The 19,285-nt window shown below is 45.5% G+C and overlaps 1 protein-coding gene across 2 annotated transcripts in view; it reads right to left on the bottom strand.

Annotated features, from left to right (window-relative positions):
- Window positions 1-1,072: 1,072 nt before the first annotated feature.
- The window catches only part of Ankrd29 (ankyrin repeat domain 29), a 51,956-nt gene continuing 33,743 nt past the window's right edge, over window positions 1,073-19,285 (bottom strand). The window contains exons 7-10 of one of the 2 annotated variants that reach the window (XM_041660128.1): window positions 11,590-11,688; window positions 10,278-10,373; window positions 8,585-8,683; window positions 1,073-3,409 (exon numbers count right to left, since the gene is read on the bottom strand). In XM_041660128.1, coding sequence (XP_041516062.1) covers window positions 3,302-3,409; window positions 8,585-8,683; window positions 10,278-10,373; window positions 11,590-11,688 — 402 coding nt within the window. In that variant the 3' untranslated portion in view covers window positions 1,073-3,301. The remainder of the gene's footprint in view (window positions 3,410-8,584; window positions 8,684-10,277; window positions 10,374-11,589; window positions 11,689-19,285) is intronic. The other variant, XM_041660129.1, reaches the window with a different exon arrangement.

Here is a 19,285-nt window from a genome sequence, read left to right as displayed (position 1 = left end):
TGGATAAATCCAGACCCCCCCCCCCCAAGCAGGAAAAAATAGAGCCAAAAATCTAAGCAGGGAGGGAAGAATCAGGAATCTAGGATTAGCTGGTTCAGTTTCAGGAACTAGCTGAAGATAAAGTTAGATTGTAATCTTGAGTATAACCTTGAGAAACAGGGAGTTGCCCTCTTGTGATTTGCATTGGTATTTTTGGAATTTTCTATGATGCCCTCCCTACCCCCTCGGGATTACTGGGCTGTGGTTTCTTCCCTTAAAAACCCCTTCTCCCAGTTACCCGGAGTCGAACTCCTCCCCTGCGTCGGTTATGAGTCTCGGCCCCAATGCCCTGGTTCCTGTCCTGTCAAATAAACCTCGTGTGATTGCAGCAAGGACGGTCTCTCGTGAGTTACTGGGGTGGGGGGGGGTGTCATGTTATCCCAAGACTTGAGTGAGAGTCTCCCCACACCAGGGGTCTTTCAAAACCAAAGCTCCCAGGGGTCTTCTCTAGATTCTTGATGTCCCTGCTACAAATGTTTCTTATATTCTAGTTCTGCAAACTGATCAGCTATTTCAGAAGAGAAAGTTAGTTGGCAAAGAGCTGACCGGCCAGGAACAGCACCAACAATAACAGAGACTAGGAACTTTCTATTTTCAATGTCTTTAATGGCTACCCCAGGAAATTTTGTTTGAATAGAAAACTTTGGGAATGTTCACAAGTGTTCCCCCACAGTAGAACTAATAATAGCATATCTCTGTAAGTGAAATGAAAATTAAGATCTACTAAGGATCTGAAAATTCAATCTATTTACCAACAGAATTGAATTACTCTGAAATTTTATTCTATTCAAAAACCACACAGGGGTCAGTGAAATGGCACAGTGGGAAAGACACCTCTGCCAAGCTTGAGGACCCACGTTTGGTTCCCAGAACCTACACAGCGGAAGGAGACTACTCCTGCACATTGCTCCCCAACTTCCAAGAGCACAGCAGCTTCTACAAACAATAAACATAGAAATAAGGTTTAAAAACCACAGAAATAACACCTGAATTTTTTAAAGAAAGAAAAAAAAAGCAACAGGCAATTTGGGAAGTGTATTAACTTTATTTGAAACATGAAACATGTTGTCAAACAACTGGATATAGGGGCAGACTTCTGTAGTGCAGTCAAACAGATTATCTGCATAGGAACTGCTCATGTTAAGTCTTTGGATAAAAGAGTTGATTGTTAATGAGACTAATATAATGTAAGAGTCCTTTACACATGTGCAAACTGAAGCATGGTTCCTGAATAACTGATGTTTGCACTTGTGCAAACTGAAGCGTGGTTCCTGAATAACAGATGTTTACACATGTGCAAACTGAAGCGTGGTTCCTGAATAACAGATGTTTACATGTGTGCAAACTGAAGCATGTTCCTGAAATAACAGATGTTTTATTCAGTCTTTGGTACATTCTTAATGACGTTTTCTCGACCATGGATAATATAATTACATCTAGATCAAATGCTAATCCAGACACCTGTTTCCTACAGTACAAAGGTCTTTATTAAGTATTGCTAAATATACTGAACTAATTAAATGGCCCCAGAATAGTTCATATGAGGGACATGTTTTATTGAAAAACATGAAATTCCTGATACTGTTTTTTGGCATTTTAATGTTGGTACCTACACTACTTCTTTGCTTCGGAACAGTGATGAACAACTGGTTCTGGCGCAGGCTGAATAAAAGGCAAAGCACTCAAGTCCACATTATTTTCTTGTCAAATGATAACATTTCAAAATTCCTATGGGGAATGAGTATTTGTATAACTTTGCTGAATAAGGGGTTGTCAGTGAGGAAGCTGGCACTGATCTTTAGCTACCAAAATATTTTTGTCTGGTGTTCTGGCAATGCACAGCTTTCTGATCTTTTATTTCAAAATTAGACAGGATTTTGCACAGCCCATTGGGCTCAGCACTTTTCTGAGAGCTGGGTGCTGTTTGTGACTGGCTTTGTTAGCCATGTTTATCAAACTCTCCTCATTCCGATTGCATTTATCATAATTTTAAGAGACTGTCTTCTAATTTCAAAAGTTTCATTCTGGCATTTACTGACTGAAAGGCTCCTGGTAGCACCGCATGTTACTAAAGTGAAGCCAATTTAGGATTACTTTCCCCTCCATCTTAGCACAACTTCACACAGAGACTGTCGCTTGGAAACCGGAGCATAACATGAGCAAGAACACTGGATATGTGTTTAAACACGAGAGGCACTGCTAGTGTTTCATATGGTGCGTCCCAGAACACTTGATCTCTGTGTGTGCAGTTAGGCACTGACAGAGGCAGATAGACACCATTGAAAGGGCACTGAACATCAGCTTTAGAGCTCCTCAGAGAAACGATCAGTAAACTTGGGGTTCCTTCTTAGAACCAAAACACCCATGAGCGTGCACACTGAACATCTTTAAATACAAACAATACCTTTTACTATGGGTAATCCCCAAGTGGTAACGGTAACAGCAGCAGTCCTTACGTGTGTCATGCTTCGTCCAGTGAGCTCAGAGTCAGTGTGTCAGGGCTGCGGCTGGAAGCCAGATTCCGCAGCACAGTGTGTCCTCACTTGTGGCACGGAGAATGACTGACTCCAGGCAACACAACCAAAATCAAAGCTCAAAGAAACTTGTGCTTCCCAGCCTTTGGGGGTTTCAGGTTTCCACTGGTTTCCTCATCGACAGTGTCAACTAAGAGACAGCAACTTTCTACGTCATGAATAAGACGAGGCTTCACCAATAGCTGTAATTTACCTTTTCTGTGTGTTATTGGCTCGTCTTTGAGTAACACACAGTGGAATGTCAGAAGTGGACCTTATATAATGAATGCTTAGGTCATGAGAATCATGGCTATGATCTTCAGGTGGTAGAAAATATTTTATACTGAAGGAGAATACATAACTATGATGGATGCAATGTATTTTAGTATAGCTACATTCAACACAAAAGCAAAAATGTGTTGATTCATTGTAGGGAAATCTTTGACTCTTAAAGAGCAAAGCCATTTGTTGGCCCTTTCAGCATGAAAACCGCGTCAAACATGTTTAACTGAGGGACTCACACTAGCATAGTTGTAATAAGTTCTGTAGCATCTGTGAATATCCATGTCCCCAAGGGCCAAGTTACAGGGCCGTGAGACGCCCACTGTAAGTCGGTGAGGGGAAGTGGACCCTCAGCCCTTCCTTGGGTGAGTGTACAATGCACAAACCCACAGGGTGGACATTCTTTCTTCAAAGAATTTCCAAAATTGTTAAAACCCATTTCTTTCCAGACAATGTGGCTTAAGTTTCTATCTGTCTAAGCTGGAACCAAATTCATTCTTGCCAGGTCCTTCTTTGCTTCTCAAGAGGTGCAGTATGCGTTCATTTTTGGTTAGTTCTGCTGGAAGCTCATTGGCCTGAAAGAAGACGAGATGGGCATTATGGTGTGGTTTCCGGGACTCAAAGGAGGCAGGTGACCCCACACTTGTCCTTCCTCCACTGGGGCCTCCCTTTAATGTGGAAATGGTACCTGCTCTTTTCTCACCTCAACGTTAACTTTGTACTTAGCAGATCTTTACTATACTAGAGGCTCCCGAAGGCAAGGCCTACATCTTACAAGTCATTGTGGCCACTTTCAGCACAGTGCCCAGCACATCTCGCACTTGGTGAATGAATACAGGTATTTGATTTTTTATATTCAGTATATTGAGGTGGTTTGTCGGATGGGGAGGACTCAAGACAGGGATTTTTTTTTCTGGCCACATTTCAATTTATTTATTGTAACTTTTTTCTTATTTTAAAAATTACATAGTGTGTGTGCATGCACCCACAGTCAAATGCATGCCAGTGGCTTGCGGAAGAGTCAGTTTTCTCCTTCCAGGGCTTGACTTCCAGACCTTGAACTTAGGTCATCAGACTTATTGGCAAGCACCTTTGCCTGCCTAGCCATCTCTCTGACCCCTCACTAATCATTTTCATTTGTACATATTTATGTATTTATGGGGTACAGTGTGATAATTGATACACAGATATGAAATACGATGATTGAATCAGAGTGGTTGGCACCTCCATTTCCTTGAATATTCATTGTTACTTTGTTCAGGGCTCTGAACATCTCTTAGTTCTTTATAAAACACACAGTAAATCATTGAAAACACTGATTCACTAAAACATTGAAATCACTTGCTGTCTGACTATAATTTATTTCTTCCACTAAATGTTTTGGTATCTGATATCCGACCTGTCCTGACTCTCACCCTCCTCCTGGCTCTGAGCTCCTCTAGACCATCTTTATTCTCTTCCTCCATGAGGCAAAGCAGCTTTCCAGCTTCCATATGTAAGGAGGAGCTGCAATCCAACAGGACCTCGTTTGGAGGGAAACAGTCAGGAAGCATTTGGAGCCTAAGGCACACCCAGGAAGCCACAGTTTCTGTGGCTACAACTTCCTACAGGACCTTGTTATCACTCTGCTGGTCACTGTGTCTGCTGATGAGACACATCAGTAAGCATTTAGGGAGCTAGTTTCTCCCACAGGCATCGTGTGTTATAAAGAAAGTAATTCTTAGCCTAGCAGTGGTGGCACACGCCTTTAATCCCAGCACTCAGGAAGCAGAGGCAGGCAGAGGTAGGCAGACCTCTGTGAGTTTGAGGCCAGCCTGGTCTACAAAGTGAGTTCAAGACAGCCAGTGCTACACAGAGAAACCCTGTCTCAAAAAACAAACAAAAAAAAAAAAGAAAAGAAAAGAATTCTTGAACTATGATTTCAGGACTCATTTTATACTATTAAATATTATAGGGCACTTGTATATTTTTAACTTAGAAATGAAAGCTGAAAAATGTATTTCCTAGTTAATGAAAAATAATAAATCTACTACAGGTTGGTAGACAAAATATATTTCTAAAAAAAAAAAAAAACCCAAATGCATTTTTTTTTTTTTTTGGTTTTTTTCAAGACAGGGTTTCTCTGTGGTTTTGGAGCCTGTCCTGGAACTAGCTCTTGTAGACCAGGCTGGTCTCGAACTCACAGAGATCCACCTGCCTCTGCCTCCAAAGTGCTGGGATTAAAGGCGTGCTCCACCACTGCCCGGCTTCAAATGCATTTTCAAAAACAAAAAACTTAGAAATGTGGACTTTCTCATTGGCCTTACATATTTCTTTAGTAGGGAGCTTCACAGAGGATAGCTGGATTCTTCTGTCTGCCTCTGCATGCAGGCTATGGTGACATCCTAGGAGGAAGATGCGGCAAACTCAGCTGTACACTGACGGGTGGCTGGGGGTGGGGGAGGACCGTGAAGCCCACACAGATCCCTGCAGATTTTTGATTAGACACCAGCACTTGCCAGGAGGCAGTTCCTTTTCTTCTTCTACTCTTCCTTCACCTCTGTCTCTCCCTTCTTGCCCTTCCCTTTCTTCCTGCTCCTCAGATTGTATAGCAGTTGCCATACAGGAAGAAAGACTTGCAAATTTCTAGAAGGAAGCTCCTTAAATCCAGGAAGTGAACAATTCAAAGTCTCAGCGAGTCTGAGCTCCTCAGGAAGGCTGTGTAAACACCAAGGATGTCTGCAGGGAAGAGATTCCTCCACCCGCTCAGCAGGCACAAGCCAAGCAGAAAGTGCGGGGGCTCTCACTTCACTGAGCTAGGGTGGGCTTTTGGTCTTCCCTGCCCCGTCGGCAACCTCTCCTCTGTACCCGTGAGCAAACCCAATAAACTCTTTGGCTCACTAAGCTGGACTTGGGTGACACCATTACTTTGATTTGTTGTCAGTCAGTTCCTTCTCTGGGGTGAGGAGACATTTTTCAGGTCTCTCCAGGAATAATGTCAAATGACACCTCCTCTCTTCCCTTCTCCTTTCCTCCCTTCCTCTTCCCTCTTCTTTCCTCTCCCTTTCCTATGGGCTCTCTCTCTCTCTCTCTCTCTCTCTCTCTCTCTCTCTCCTTCTCCCTCCCCTTCCCCCTCCCTCCTCCCTTCCTTCTCTTGCTGTGTAGCCAAGGATGGTGTAGCATTCACAGTACTCTGCCTTAGCCTCCGGACGCCTGAGCTTACAGGTATGTGCCTCTATGCCAAATTAAGAAATCATTTCTTATGAACAGCCATGTATGTCTAGAGCATATCATGAAGTTTTGTATTTTGCGACCAGGACACCTACAGGTTCTAGCATTAGTCATAACATTTGGAACATACTAGCTTACCGAGCCAGGCAGGGTGTGCAAACAACGGCGCGTTTCTTTGTGCCTTATCAAAAAGTCACAGTCATTAAAATTGCTACCAATTCATCAGAAAAGACTTTCTGGACTGATAAACTGTTAGCTTCAAGAGTCATTCTCGCAAATAAAACTGGGGCCAGCGAGTGGCTCAGTGGGTAACAGAGCTTGTGTGCAGGCCTCAGCCTTAAGTTCAGTTCCTGACTCCACCAAGTTATCAGGAGAGAATGGAGCTAGAGGTATTCCCTCTGACCTTCACACACTGTAATGCGTGTGTGTTAACACTCGCACACATATGTACACAATAAATTATCCAAATAAAAATGATGAATGATTAGAAAAGCAACCATTCAGGAGTTCAAGGAAATCCCTGGATGCAGGAGACAAAAAAACAAAAAATGTCTTTAGAGCCTTCGGGGTTATGCTAGACTCCTGCTACCTTGTTCTGGGGCTGCAATGAAAGAGGATGGCTTCTCTTGGTGTTTGGTGGGCAGGGGACAGTTTCCCTGGCAGCGATTCCCAGGACGTGAGGCTTTCCACAGTGTGAGCCTCCACACACAACTTCAAGTCCTTCAGGGATGGTGAAAGCTCAGCACTGTGGCCACTGGAAATTACCCGTGACTGTTACGCCGAGGTTAGTTCATTAAGGGGGAAACGCATTGTTTTCAGTTTCTATATCAAGGTGTTAACGGTGTTCCTCACTACCCAGGTTTGATTTCCTTGAGAGTTCCGTGTACAAAGTCTAGAGATAAGATTCAAAAGAAAGGCAGTTGTGACTTCAGCTGGTTATCACCCAGCCAGGCCAGCTAATGGAAGATAAATCTAAGTATCTGGGGGAAAGTGAGGCAGCAATGATAACAGTGGGAACAGTACCTTTGTGTGCTAGGTAAAATGAAAATGAATGGAACCTTGCCCTGGCACATTGTTTCTTTGACTCTTCTCAATGCATTGCATGTGTGTGCACGCTTGTGTGTGTGCTATATGTGCTAGGACATACACTAATATGTACATGGAGGCCAAGGAGGGCTGTCCTTTATCACTTTCTTCCCTGTCCTTTAAGGCAGAGTCTCTTTGAAACTGGAGCATATGGTTTTCAGCTGAGCGGGCAGCCAGCAAACCCCAGTGGTCTCCTGTCCCCACCGCCCTCTGTGCTGGGCTTACAGGCAAATGCAGCATCAGGACAGCTTGTTCTAGGGTTTTGAGGTCCCAAGCTGACAGGTGCGCAGCAAGCTCTTAACCAGCACCTTCCAGCCTGCGGTTAGTTCTGATTGTCAGCCTTACACAGCCTATAGAGTTCCAACAAGAGAGAGATAAACCAGGTTGGACTATGGGCACGCCTGTCAGACTGCTCTTTAGTTGGATAAACTGAGGAGGGAAAACCTGCCCACCGTGGGAAGCTCCATTCTCTGGGTTTGGGTCCTGGACTGTGTAAGAACAGAGAAAGGGAGCGAGCACGACATTGTTCTGGGTTCTTGATGTGGTTGTGATGTCACTCGACGTTTTAGCCCTGCCGCCCTGCCGTGGGTATGATGTCACTAAATGTTTAAGTCCTGCCGCCCTGATGTGGTGTGATGTCACTCGACGTTTTAGGCCCTGCCGCTCTGACTTCTCAGTTGTGATGTCATCGAGAACTAAAATGAACCCTTTCTTCCCTACACAGCCATTGTCGGGTTAAATTTTTTTTTTTTTTTAAATCACAACAGCAGCATCAGAAAACTGCACCAGCCCTAATGGTTTCTTTTTAACTTCCAGTCTTCACACAAGGACCTTCAGCAGATGTCAAGAGGAATTACAATGACAAATCCTTTGCTATGACTGTAAACTCTTTGACTTCAAATTTGGTCAGACTCGAAGGATTTAAGATAATAAAAATATGGGTTGGTGATGTAATGGTGACATGCAATCCTACTGATAAAATAAATAAAAATAAATCCTGACAGTCACCAAGCATACATTAGCAATTCTCAATATATCAACATCTGACTTACAGGGAAGGTGACAGGCTTCTAGGACACTGGCATTTTTAGAGCGCACACTCCCCCTAGTGGCTATCTCCTTCTTCATACCAGGAAGCCGCACCATTGTAAACGTCTGACCCCTTGTCTCCACCTCCTGGAAGCTGGTATTAGAACCATATGCTGCCACTATTGGTTTACGTGGTACTGGGGAATCCTGCATGTTAGGCATGCACTCTGCCAACTGAGATACATCGCCACCACAATTCCCCGGGTCTAAAGACATTGGCTAGGAATGACTTGTGATTGCAGGCCTGCCCTAACTGTGTGTGACTACAAAGACTACAGAAGCCTGAGAGATGCTGGTCTTGCCTTATGAGAGGTGTTCTCTTTGTACAGGGCCCAGGTTAGTTAAAGGATAGGTTGAATGGGTACCTTGTTTCTCAAGGCTGGATCTGCCCCTGCTTCCAGGAGCAGCGCAACTGTTTTAATATTCCCGCTGAGCACTGCAGCATGGAGAGCCGAAGTTCCATTCTAAGAGAAAATGAGAGAGTGTCAGGAGTGGCTGGCTTTCACCATGCCAGGGGAATAACACAGCCGTGTTCCTCTGTACCCTCGGTACCTACTCCAGCGTCCTCGGTACCTACTCCAGCGTCCTCGGTACCTACTACAGCGTCCTCGGTACCCACTACAGCGTCCTCGGTACCTACTCCAGCGTCCTCGGTACCTACTCCAGCGTTCTCAGATACATAGCTTTATTGTATATGGGTAGATGTTCAAGTATATGGGGAAGGGAAGGGAAGATTATAACCAAATTCAGAGAAGAATGGAGTCAATCATAGGACGCTGGCTCCAGTGGGCACAGATAGCTATACAGAACACTACAATGCAAGCTGGTTTCCTACTTGATGACTCACAGTCATCATGATTTGGTATAAGTAAAAAGAAAAAAAAATCACACCTGGAAAGAATTTGCAGCAAGGCAGCCTTTCTGATTGCTTTCCCTGTTTGAACGCTAACTTACCAAGCTGGCTCTGGTTCAAATGCTTCAGTGTTAGCCAACATGCACAGGAAAGTTAATAAAAAGACAAAATAAAAATAAAAATAAAAAAGGTGTGTGAAGCACAAGTAGCCGCTGCCTAGTCCGCTCGTAAGTTTCTCTTGTCAGTTTGACCTTCATAGATAAATTCTTGTTTCTGAATGATTACAGGAAGTTAGGCTTTCTGATTTCCAAGTTCGTGGAAGACCTGCAGTGGTTCATTAGGAGAAAGGACAGGGACTGACAATTCTTCATTAGAGGCCAGCAAGAATGGGTCTCTAATGAAGAATTGTCAGGGCAGACAATGTTTCCAGGTGGATGGGGTACAGCTATGGGGTCATTCCAAGGAGAAGAGTTTGGATGTCTTGATGGGTTCCGAGGACACAACCTCCAAACCTCTAAGCCACGGGGTCAACTTAGAACAGGCATGGAAATGCTCCTGTAGCCAGCAAGGCTGCCTGGGGGCTAAGCCTCGTCCACTGCTCTTTTCTCACATGTCCTGACAGTCTAGAACATTCTGCAGCATTCCCAAATGTGCAGTTTCATCAACATGCACCCATGGATTAACACTGTGGACGGCAGCCGCATTCATTGCTGTCACTTTCTCTGGCTATTCTGAGATGCAGGACTGGGAAACCGCAACAGGAACTGCAGACCCACAAAGCCCACGTGCATCCTGTGCTTTCAGGGCAGTTAGCTGACTCCATGCTACAGACTCCTCAGCACAGAAGAACTGCCATTCACTCTCCAGAAAGACTCACTGTCGGAGGCTCCCAGATGTTTGAATTTCACACTGAAACTAACCAAGCAGAGCGGGTCTTTGTTGGGGGATGAAGAGAAGGGCATGTTCTCCTTAGATTTTACAAATCTTCAAGTGGTATCAATAGTTCACTTTCCTGTTTCTAGTGTAAATTATATTTTTCCCCTGAAAAACTATGTATTAGGAGAGGGTTCTTTGCATCATCTTTCCATTCCCACCAGGACCCAGGGATCCTGAGCTAATGACAATTCAGTTCTATCTCGGTCGCCATATTTCTTGGCTGACCTATCTCTTTTTGATAGAATGGCATAATTCTTTTTAGGTCTTACCTTCAAAATGCCGAGAGTAGGTGAGAATTTGAGCAACTCCTCTATGACGTCATTATACCCTTTGTTGGCCGCTTTCAGCAGTGCTGTAGTGCCGTCCTGCAGGGGGAGGGGAGCATGGGAGCTGATTATCAACACACATTTGTGCTGGCCGAGAACTAAGTGCTGGCTGACAAGTCAGCAATGTCTACTATAGGGCAGGCTGGGCGCACACTGGGCAGTAACTGCATGGGAGGACATCACCCACAGTGGGTGACCGTGGTGCCGCAGGAGCAGACGCTGCTGCAGTTCCCGAGAGCAGTGCATCAGGGGCAGGGGTATTTCAGGACCATAGCTTGGGGTTACCATGGACCCAAGAGACCTTCTCTGTTGTCCACGACAGCGGAGACTGCTGGACTGCCTTTAGTGATCTATGTTACTGAACCGCCTTAAAAATACATGCAGTCCTGACGTCACCTGCCCTGTGCAGTTGTTTGCTTATGTATGGTGGTGGGAATGCAGGAGGAATAGGTCAAAATTTGATTAATCTTTTAAAAATTGCATAGACAAATTTAAAAATCCATCTTTAATGATCATTTTTGGCTCAAAGAGAGACCTTTCCAAGTAATCATTTTCCTGCTTGTATAAATGGCTGTGTCTGGAGGACTGTTTCTGAGCTGTCTTCGTCTGCCCGTGGAGATCATCTGGAATGGGCAGGAGAAGGAGGGTGTGATTAGGAGATATTTTTCTTCTAATTTCAGAGCCGACAGGAAGACAACAGAAGAGGGGGAGGTCAGGAACAATGCCTTCAGATTTCCCTTTTCTGAGTTTAGACTGCTATGCCACCAGGAGCAGCGCAAGAGAAGGGACAAGGGACATCAGACACGAGTCTCGTGCTCACAATGCTCACAACCTAAGCCGGTAGAATCTCCCCAAGTCACTCTCTTCTATGGCCCTGCAGCCTGGCACAGGCGGGCAGCATTCAGGACCGACCTCAGAAACTGACTGTGGAGAGCAGGTGCCTGAGGGATGTAGCACAGAGGTTTGCAGTGGGGAGCAGGAGTGAAGTGCAGCATCCAACAGGATCCAATAGATCCTGCATGTTCCCGACCTGCCAGAGGTCAAGTGAACCCATACGTCGCCCCAGCTCCGCTAGAAGCCATCTCAGACGGAGAGGCAGGAAGGCAACAACACCTGGGAAGTTTCCACTTAGTTGGACTTTGACTGTTTTCCTGCTAAAGAGCAGGTAGGGCTTGGAAGCCCAGTTGAGTGGTAAACTACACGCTCAGGGGCCACATCTGAGCCCAGCTGGGGCTGGGGCATGCTGTCTACTCACGTTGCGTGCAGCATCACGGTCAGCTCCCCTCAGCAGCATCACGCGCACCACCTCACTGTGGCCCATCTGGGATGCTATCCACAGGGGTGCGGTTCCGTCCTGTGGGGAAAGGAGGTACCGAGTGTGACAGGGGTTCTACTCACCTATTCCAGAACCTCAGGAACACCAGATCTCCGAGTCCAAAAACCTTGGAGAAGATACCCTCTCAAGCCAATCTGCACAACCAAGGGGAATGTGGAGAAGAGGTGGCCCAGTGAGTGCAGGACCACAAAACAGTGTTCTGCAGGCACGGCCTCAACAACTGTTCATGTCCACACATCTGTCTTATACAAACAGCCTTTCTTTTTCCCCTTAGAGACAGGGTCCGGTGTATTTTAGGTTGGATGAGAACTCACTGTATAGCCGAGGGTGACCAGGATCCTGTCAGCCCTACCTCTACCTACTGAATAGCTGGAATCACATGAGCCACCACACCATTTTATTGGTACTGTATTGAAGCCATGGCTTTGTGCAAGCTAAATAAGTACTCTGCCAACCGAGACACATCTCCATAGAGCTGTTTTTTTTTTGTTTGTTTGTTTTTCGAGACAGGGTTTCTCTGTGGCTTTGGAGCCTGTCCTGTAGCTCTGTAGACCAGGTTGGTCTCGAACTCACAGAGATCTGCCTGCCTCTGCCTCCTGAGTGCTGGGATTAAAGGTGAGTGCCACCACCGCCCGGCAGAGCTGGTTCTTTTTTTAATTTATTTATTTATTAAAGATTTCTGCCTCCTCCCCGCCACCGCCTCCAATTTCCCTCCCCCTCCCCCAATAAAGTCCCCCTCCCTCATCAGCCCAAAGAGCAATCAGGGTTCCCTGCCCTGTGGGAAGTCCAAGGACCACCCACCTCCATCCAGGTCTAGTAAGGTGAGCATCCAAACTGCCTAGGCTCCCCCAAAGCCAGTATGTGCAGTAGGATCAAAAACTCATTGCCATTGTTCTTGAGTTCTCAGTAGTCCTCATTGTCCACTATGTTCAGCAAGTCCGGTTTTATCCCAGGCTTTTTCAGACCCAGGCCAGCTGGCCTTGTTGAGTTCCCAATAGAACATCCTCATTGTCTCAGTGTGTGGGTGCACCCCTCGCGGTCCTGAGTTCCTTGCTCATGCTCTCTCTCCTTCTGCTCCTGATTTGGACCTTGAGATTTCTGTCCGGTGCTCCAATGTGGGTCTCTGTCTCTGTCTCCTTTCATTGCCTGATGAAGGTTAATATTCAGGAGGATGCCTATATGTTTGTCTTTGGGTTCACCTTCTTATTTACAGAGCTGGTTCTTTGATGCCAGGGTGTAAAACAGGCCGGGAAGGTTCTGTGGGACCCTTATTCAAGGGACAGCTGAGATGCACCCCACACTGCAGAACTGAACTTCGCTAGCAACGAGGCAGCTTGTCTTTCCTCTCAGTCCCAGCCCCAGATGACCCGCTTCTCTGCTTCCTGTGTTGGGATGAGGCAGTGCATCCTGCCAGCACATGTCCGTCATGGAAGAGTGGGCAGTCTCTTTTGAGGTAGGGTCATTTCTCTTACTTCTGTATTTGGTACCCCAAATCGCCCATGGCTATGTCATGCTTTAAACAAACATAGACTTATGTAGAAGGTGATGCTTTTCCTAGAAACGGACTCACAAACTAGTGTAACAGGATATTTAGGGTAACATTTTCTGTATATTATTTACTAACTCCCTTTTTCCCAAGGCTGAGAAAGAGGAGAAATAATAGGAAGAAAGGAAGGGGAAGAATATGACCACAAGGCTGTCAATTGGCGAACAGGAAGTCTTTGTAGTACAGGAAGAACCAGGAGAGGGAAAGGATTCATGTTTCCTCTCTGCCTGGCTTGACTCTGGCTGTGTGGAGGGCACAGGGGTAGGTAGCTAGGTGATCCAAACACCTAGGGAAAACTGGGAACTCAGATGGAAAGGGAATTTTCTTCTTTTCATAGAATAGAACTCAAGAAAACGGGAAATGTTTTAAAGAAATTCTGCTCTAGGCTAATGCCTGAAAGTGAAAGGATGAACACACACACACACACACACACACACACACACATATATATATATATATATCTGCCCAGCATCTGGCTATTCAGGAATTTATTATGCTTGTGGGAAATTGAAAGTGCTGAGGGAAGAGTGGCTTGAAGTATTTTTGAGGTTGAGAGGACAAAGACACAGAAATGACTTGCTTGAGCAGAGTCAATGGCAGAGCCAACACCTAAGATGAAATCATAGAGAATCTCTAGGAACTAGTGCAGATGCTTGAGGACCAGAGAGTCCAGAAGATTCAGGAAGGAGTCTCTCTAACCCCTCCCCCAGATACCTGAGTAGTAGCCTGATCTCTGAGAAGAGCAGGAGGAGGTCACAGGATCCAGAACTGGAAAAATGTAACTGCTGAGGTCATCATGGTAGTATGTCCCAAGAGTGTGGAACACCTACCTCTCCATTGGAAGGAGGGCTAGCAAGCAAGATGATGCAAGGGTTGGCTATGCAGCTGCACCTGCTGCAGTGTGGAGATACTACATCGCATACCAGATAGTGCAGGCACACAGGGTAGCCTGCGTTCTGGCAAAGGGTTAGAGGATGGATTGAAAGGTGGTGGCGGCAGGGTTGGGGGGGGGGCACAGCATCGGTGCCTGTGTCTTGGGAGAGCGGGAAGAGGGAGCTGGAGGACGGAGGAGGTCTGAAGACAGCGAGCCTGCTCCATACTTCCTTTACACCTCTCTCCAGCTCTTGCAACTGTTCTTATTAACAAATTATAATTTGCACTAAAGGCATAAATTAAGAGTACAAACTAAAGAATTGCTTATTGCTTATAATAAAACAACTTCCACAATTTTCATTTGGTTCTCCAAATTGAGGATTTAATTAAGTATTCACCCAACCAATAATTAACTATGAAAGCCCTTCTGTGTCTCACGCGGAATACTGAAATAAGTCTCTCTTTTCAAAGGAAAGTCTAGAGAAGGCAATAATGTTGAAACGTCCATACAATTGCAAATGATAATGAGTGAGCCAAATGTGCCCAGTGAACTAGAGGCCCCCTACTGCTGTGAGCTTGGGGTCAGGCTCCAGAGATAGGGTCATAGTTGAGTTGGGTCCTGAAGGAAGACCAGGGCCAGGGTTTTGTCAAGTAGCAGGGCAAGCACACATTACAGTGTCTTGGACAGGCATGGTGGCAGGCAGAGCAAACAATCAATCCTATTACTTTGGCACATAGGTACAGGTGGGATCCTGGGGACAACAGAAGAGCTCTGGGCATGTCCTAGCCATGAGCAATCAATATGCATGTGGCTTGCCTGTTCTGTGTCTATTTTGTTATTTGTGGATGTCTCCACCAGAGGGCAGCCAGGGAAGGGAAATGAGCTGCCTGCCTCATGTACGAGTTTGTCAGGGCATGGCTGTTTTAGCAAAATTATCCTGGAAAAGTGCTGAGACATCCTCAATGAGGACAATTATCGCTACTCTCAACACATAACAGTCACGGCAACACTCAGATCTATCACGTTAACTGGAAAACAAACAGAAAACAAAAAACCAAAAAAACCCAGACTGCACTTCCTGCCTGTGAGGCTTTGGGCAATGCCTCTCAGGCGCAGCATCTTCTGCAAACATGTCAACCTTGCAGAGACCTACTGATGAGCCAGCACATGGACAGCCCGAGAGCATGGAGATGGACAGGTGCTCAGAAAATGCTTTCTGGGTCCAGGTGCCATTCACCATGAACAGAAAGTGGTCCAGGTGCCATTCACCATGAACAGAAAGGGGTCCAGGTGCCGTTTACCATGACAGAAAGTGGTCCAGGTGCCGTTTACCATGACAGAAAGTGGTCCAGGTGCCGTTTACCATGAACAGAAAGGGGTCCAGGTGCCGTTCACCATGGACAGAAAGGGGTCCAGGTGCTGTTTACCATGAACAATGAACAGAAAGCCTTGACTTGACTTCTGGTTCTGCAAGCTCATCCACCTGATTTCTTCCCCAAGTCCCCAGGTGGCCCTGTACAACAACTGGATGGGGGAGCAGCTGGGTCCTACTGACTGGTACAGGACACAGGGGGTCACCAGTGATCGCATCACTGATGATCACATCTCCAGACTGACGCTGGAATCCAGGAGGGTGAGTCAGATCACACTGCCAAGCCTAGCTAACTGTCTAGGTGAGTGGGGGATCCCTCTTTTACCTCACCATTTCTGCGCAATAGTCCGTGCTTTCCTCTTTCTTATTTTTATTTTAATTTTTTAAAGACAGGGTCTCTCTATTATGTAGCCTAGACTGCCCTTTAACTCACTGAGATTCACTTGCTTCCTCTGCCTCTTGAGTCAGGGATTAAAGACATGCACCACTACACCATCATAAAAAAGATGGAATACAAATATATTGTTTTACTTCTCTGGGGTTTTGGACTGAATTGGAATGGGCAAAAAAGATATTTAAAGCAGTGTGGCGGTTTCTCAGGAAATTTGGGATCAACCTACCCCTGGACCCAGCAATACCACTCTTGGGAATATACCCAAGAGATGCCCTATCATACAACAAAAGTATATGCTCAACTATGTTCATAGCAGCATTGTTTGTAATAGCCAGAACCTGGAAACAACCTAGATGCCCTTCAGTGGAAGAATGGATGAAGAAAGTATGGAATATATACATATTAGAGTACTACTCAGCGGTAAAAAACAAGGACTTCTTGAATTTTGCATGCAAATGGATGGAAATAGAAAACACTATCTTGAGTGAGGTAAGCCAGACCCAAAAAGAGGAACATGGGATGTACTCACTCATATTTGGTTTCTAGCCATAAATAAAGGACATTGAGCCTATAATTAGTGATCCTAGAGAAGCTAAATAAGAAGGTGAACCCAAAGACAAACATATAGGCATCCTCCTGAATATTAACCTTCATCAGGTGATGAAAGGAGACAGAGACAGAGACCCACATTGGAGCACCGACAGAAATCTCAAGGTCCAAATCAGTAGCAGAAGGAGAGAGAGCACGAGCAAGGAACTCAGGACCGCAAGGGGTGCACCCACACACTGAGACAATGAGGATATTCTATTGGGAACTCAACAAGGCCAGCTGGCCTGAGTCTGAAAAAGCCTGGGATAAAACCGGACTTGCTGAACATAGTGGACAATGAGGACTACTGAGAACTCAAGAACAATGGCAATGAGTTTTTGATCCTACTGCACATACTGGCTTTGGGGGAGCCTAGGCAGTTTGGATGCTCACCTTACTAGACCTGGATGGAGGTGGGTGGTCCTTGGACTTCCCACAGGGCAGGGAACCCTGATTGCTCTTTGGGCTGACGAGGGAGGGGGACTTTATTGGGGGAGGGGGAGGGAAATGGGAGGTGGGGGTGGGGAAGAGACAGAAATCTTTAACAAACAAATAAATAAATAAATTAAAAAAAATAGAAAACTTTTAAATACTTTTAGCTACTTCTGAACAAAAAATAGTTTTAAAATATATTAAACAGAAGAAATTACTGTGTTGTGAAGGGCACTCCACAGCTCTCTCTCTCTCTCCTGTGTGTGTATGTGTGTGTGTGTGTGTATGCGTGCTCAGAGCATGAAGGGAGGGTGCACGTGCATAGAGGCCAGAGGTTGGCGTTAGGTGTCTTCCTTGATCACTCTCCACCTTGTTTTGAGCTGCATCTGTCACTGAACTCATCACTTTGATAGGCTGGCTGGTCAATGGGCTCCAGGAATCAGCCTCTGCCCTTCCTGCCCTTCCTGCACAGCTGCACTGTGATTTGTGTATGGATTTGGGGGTTCGAATCTCAGGTCTTCATGCTCGTATGGTCACACTTTAATTACTGAACCATTTTCCAGCACCCCAAACCTGCTTAAAAAAAGAAGAAAGATTCACAAGTAGTAACTGGCATTTAGTATTGGGTTCACACCAAGTGAAAGAACATTTAGACTTATTTTGTAGGTCAGCAAGAGGACTAATAGATGCAGGGCACGTGGGGACCAGAAGCCAAGGAAAGAACAGGAAACATGAGGGCTGAATAGGACTAACAACCCAATAAATAGCAATGTGTTGCCTGTATCTGAAAGTGTTCAACATTGGATGATAATTGCAGAAAGAACTCAGGGACCAAATGGGTGGTTAATAGGGTGACTATGGCATTCCCTATCAAATATGTTGCTATTTTCAGGCTATAGCTAATATATTCTACAGAGAGAGGATATATAATACCACTCATGTTAGAAACCTATCTTCTATAATCTTATCTAGGCATCTAAAATCTATTTAGAAAAAGAAACCAGCCCATTTAACTCCATAGGAACACATGTAGGAAATGCTGTATGCTCTCTGCTTCCATGGCCTTCTAGTCCTCAGGCATGGACTGCTTTCATCTGTAGGTTTCAGGTCTGATATTCTCTGGGATCAATTCTACTGTTAGTTGGGGATTCTCAAAATGCAAGGAACTTTACCAGTAATGATAAGGGCCAGCAACAAGACAACTTTGCTACCAGAGTTAGTCCAACCCAGAACTACTGCAGTGAGAATTTTGGTGGGAATGTTTTATACCATTTTCATAGCAACTCTAGAGCAGAGTTACCATTACTGTCTTGGGTTTATAGACGAGACAATGAAGGTCCAGGGAAGGTAAACCACTTGCTCTAGGTCATGGAGAATTGAACTGTCTTTCATTTCCTAAACATGATTATCCTCATGACTGCCAGCTCCTCTCTACCTGAGGCCTAAGCTGGCACCCCAGGTGTTTACCTTTTTCCTAGAGCTTGTGTGTTGCCCACGAGCATGGGTTCTACATCTAGAGTCCTCTAGTTTCCAATCATGGGTCCTTCTCTGCCACCAGACCTCCCTGGTGTTCTGCCCAAGTCACGGTGTCTTTTGGTGGTCAATAGGCCTTTTCCAAATGCCTATACCATGTGCAGAGTGGCTAAGACAGCCAGTGCCCTCCACAAATGTTCCTGTGATAGTCTACTTCAGTATTCACATGCTTGGAAACTTACAGCAATCTGGAAGCTCTTGTTTTTCCCATTTCCCATGTGTCTCCAAACTTGTGACCCGAGAGAATATTCACTCTCTGGGTTCTTGCAATTCTCTGTCCAGCTGAAGGTTTCTGTTAGGGCAGTGGTTCTCAGCTTCCTAATGCTGGGATGTTTTAATCTTAATCCTGTTCATGGGTTGCGGTGACTCCCAACCCATGAAATTACTTCCATTGCTACTTCATAACTGTAATTTCCGTACTGTTGTAAATTGTAATGAAGACATCTGTGTTTTCTGATGGTCCTAGGTGATCATTCCACTCTATATGGGTCACGACCCACAGGTTGAGAACCACTGCTCATTAGACGGTCTTTCTGTCAACTCCTTAGAAACACTGACGAGCAGAGGAGGACTAGTTAGAGGTGAGTGACACAGGCCAGCCAGAGGCTGGGCAAACGAGACCAGGCTTGGCCACTCCAGAAAATGCTGCTCTAATAATGTGGGTGAGTTGAGCTGGGGAAAGTGTACATCAAGGCATGTGATTGAGAGAAGAGTGGATTCAGTGACATCTTTGTTAGTGATTAAAATGGTTTGGCTCCTGTCAGGTTCTCCTTTTGAAGGACACATGGAAGAAACTAAAGCAAATTTTTCGAGTGGCAATGGGACTCAGTGATCCCAGTGACTCTGCAACGTGGAAGGAACCCAAGCTACACACCA

This window comes from Microtus oregoni, unplaced genomic scaffold (assembly GCF_018167655.1).
Source record: "Microtus oregoni isolate MIOR12 unplaced genomic scaffold, Mior012 000011F_ref0000422, whole genome shotgun sequence".
NCBI classification, from domain to species: Eukaryota; Metazoa; Chordata; class Mammalia; order Rodentia; family Cricetidae; genus Microtus; species Microtus oregoni.
Note: the sequence above shows the minus strand (reverse complement) of the source record. Positions and strands in the feature narration are given on the sequence as shown.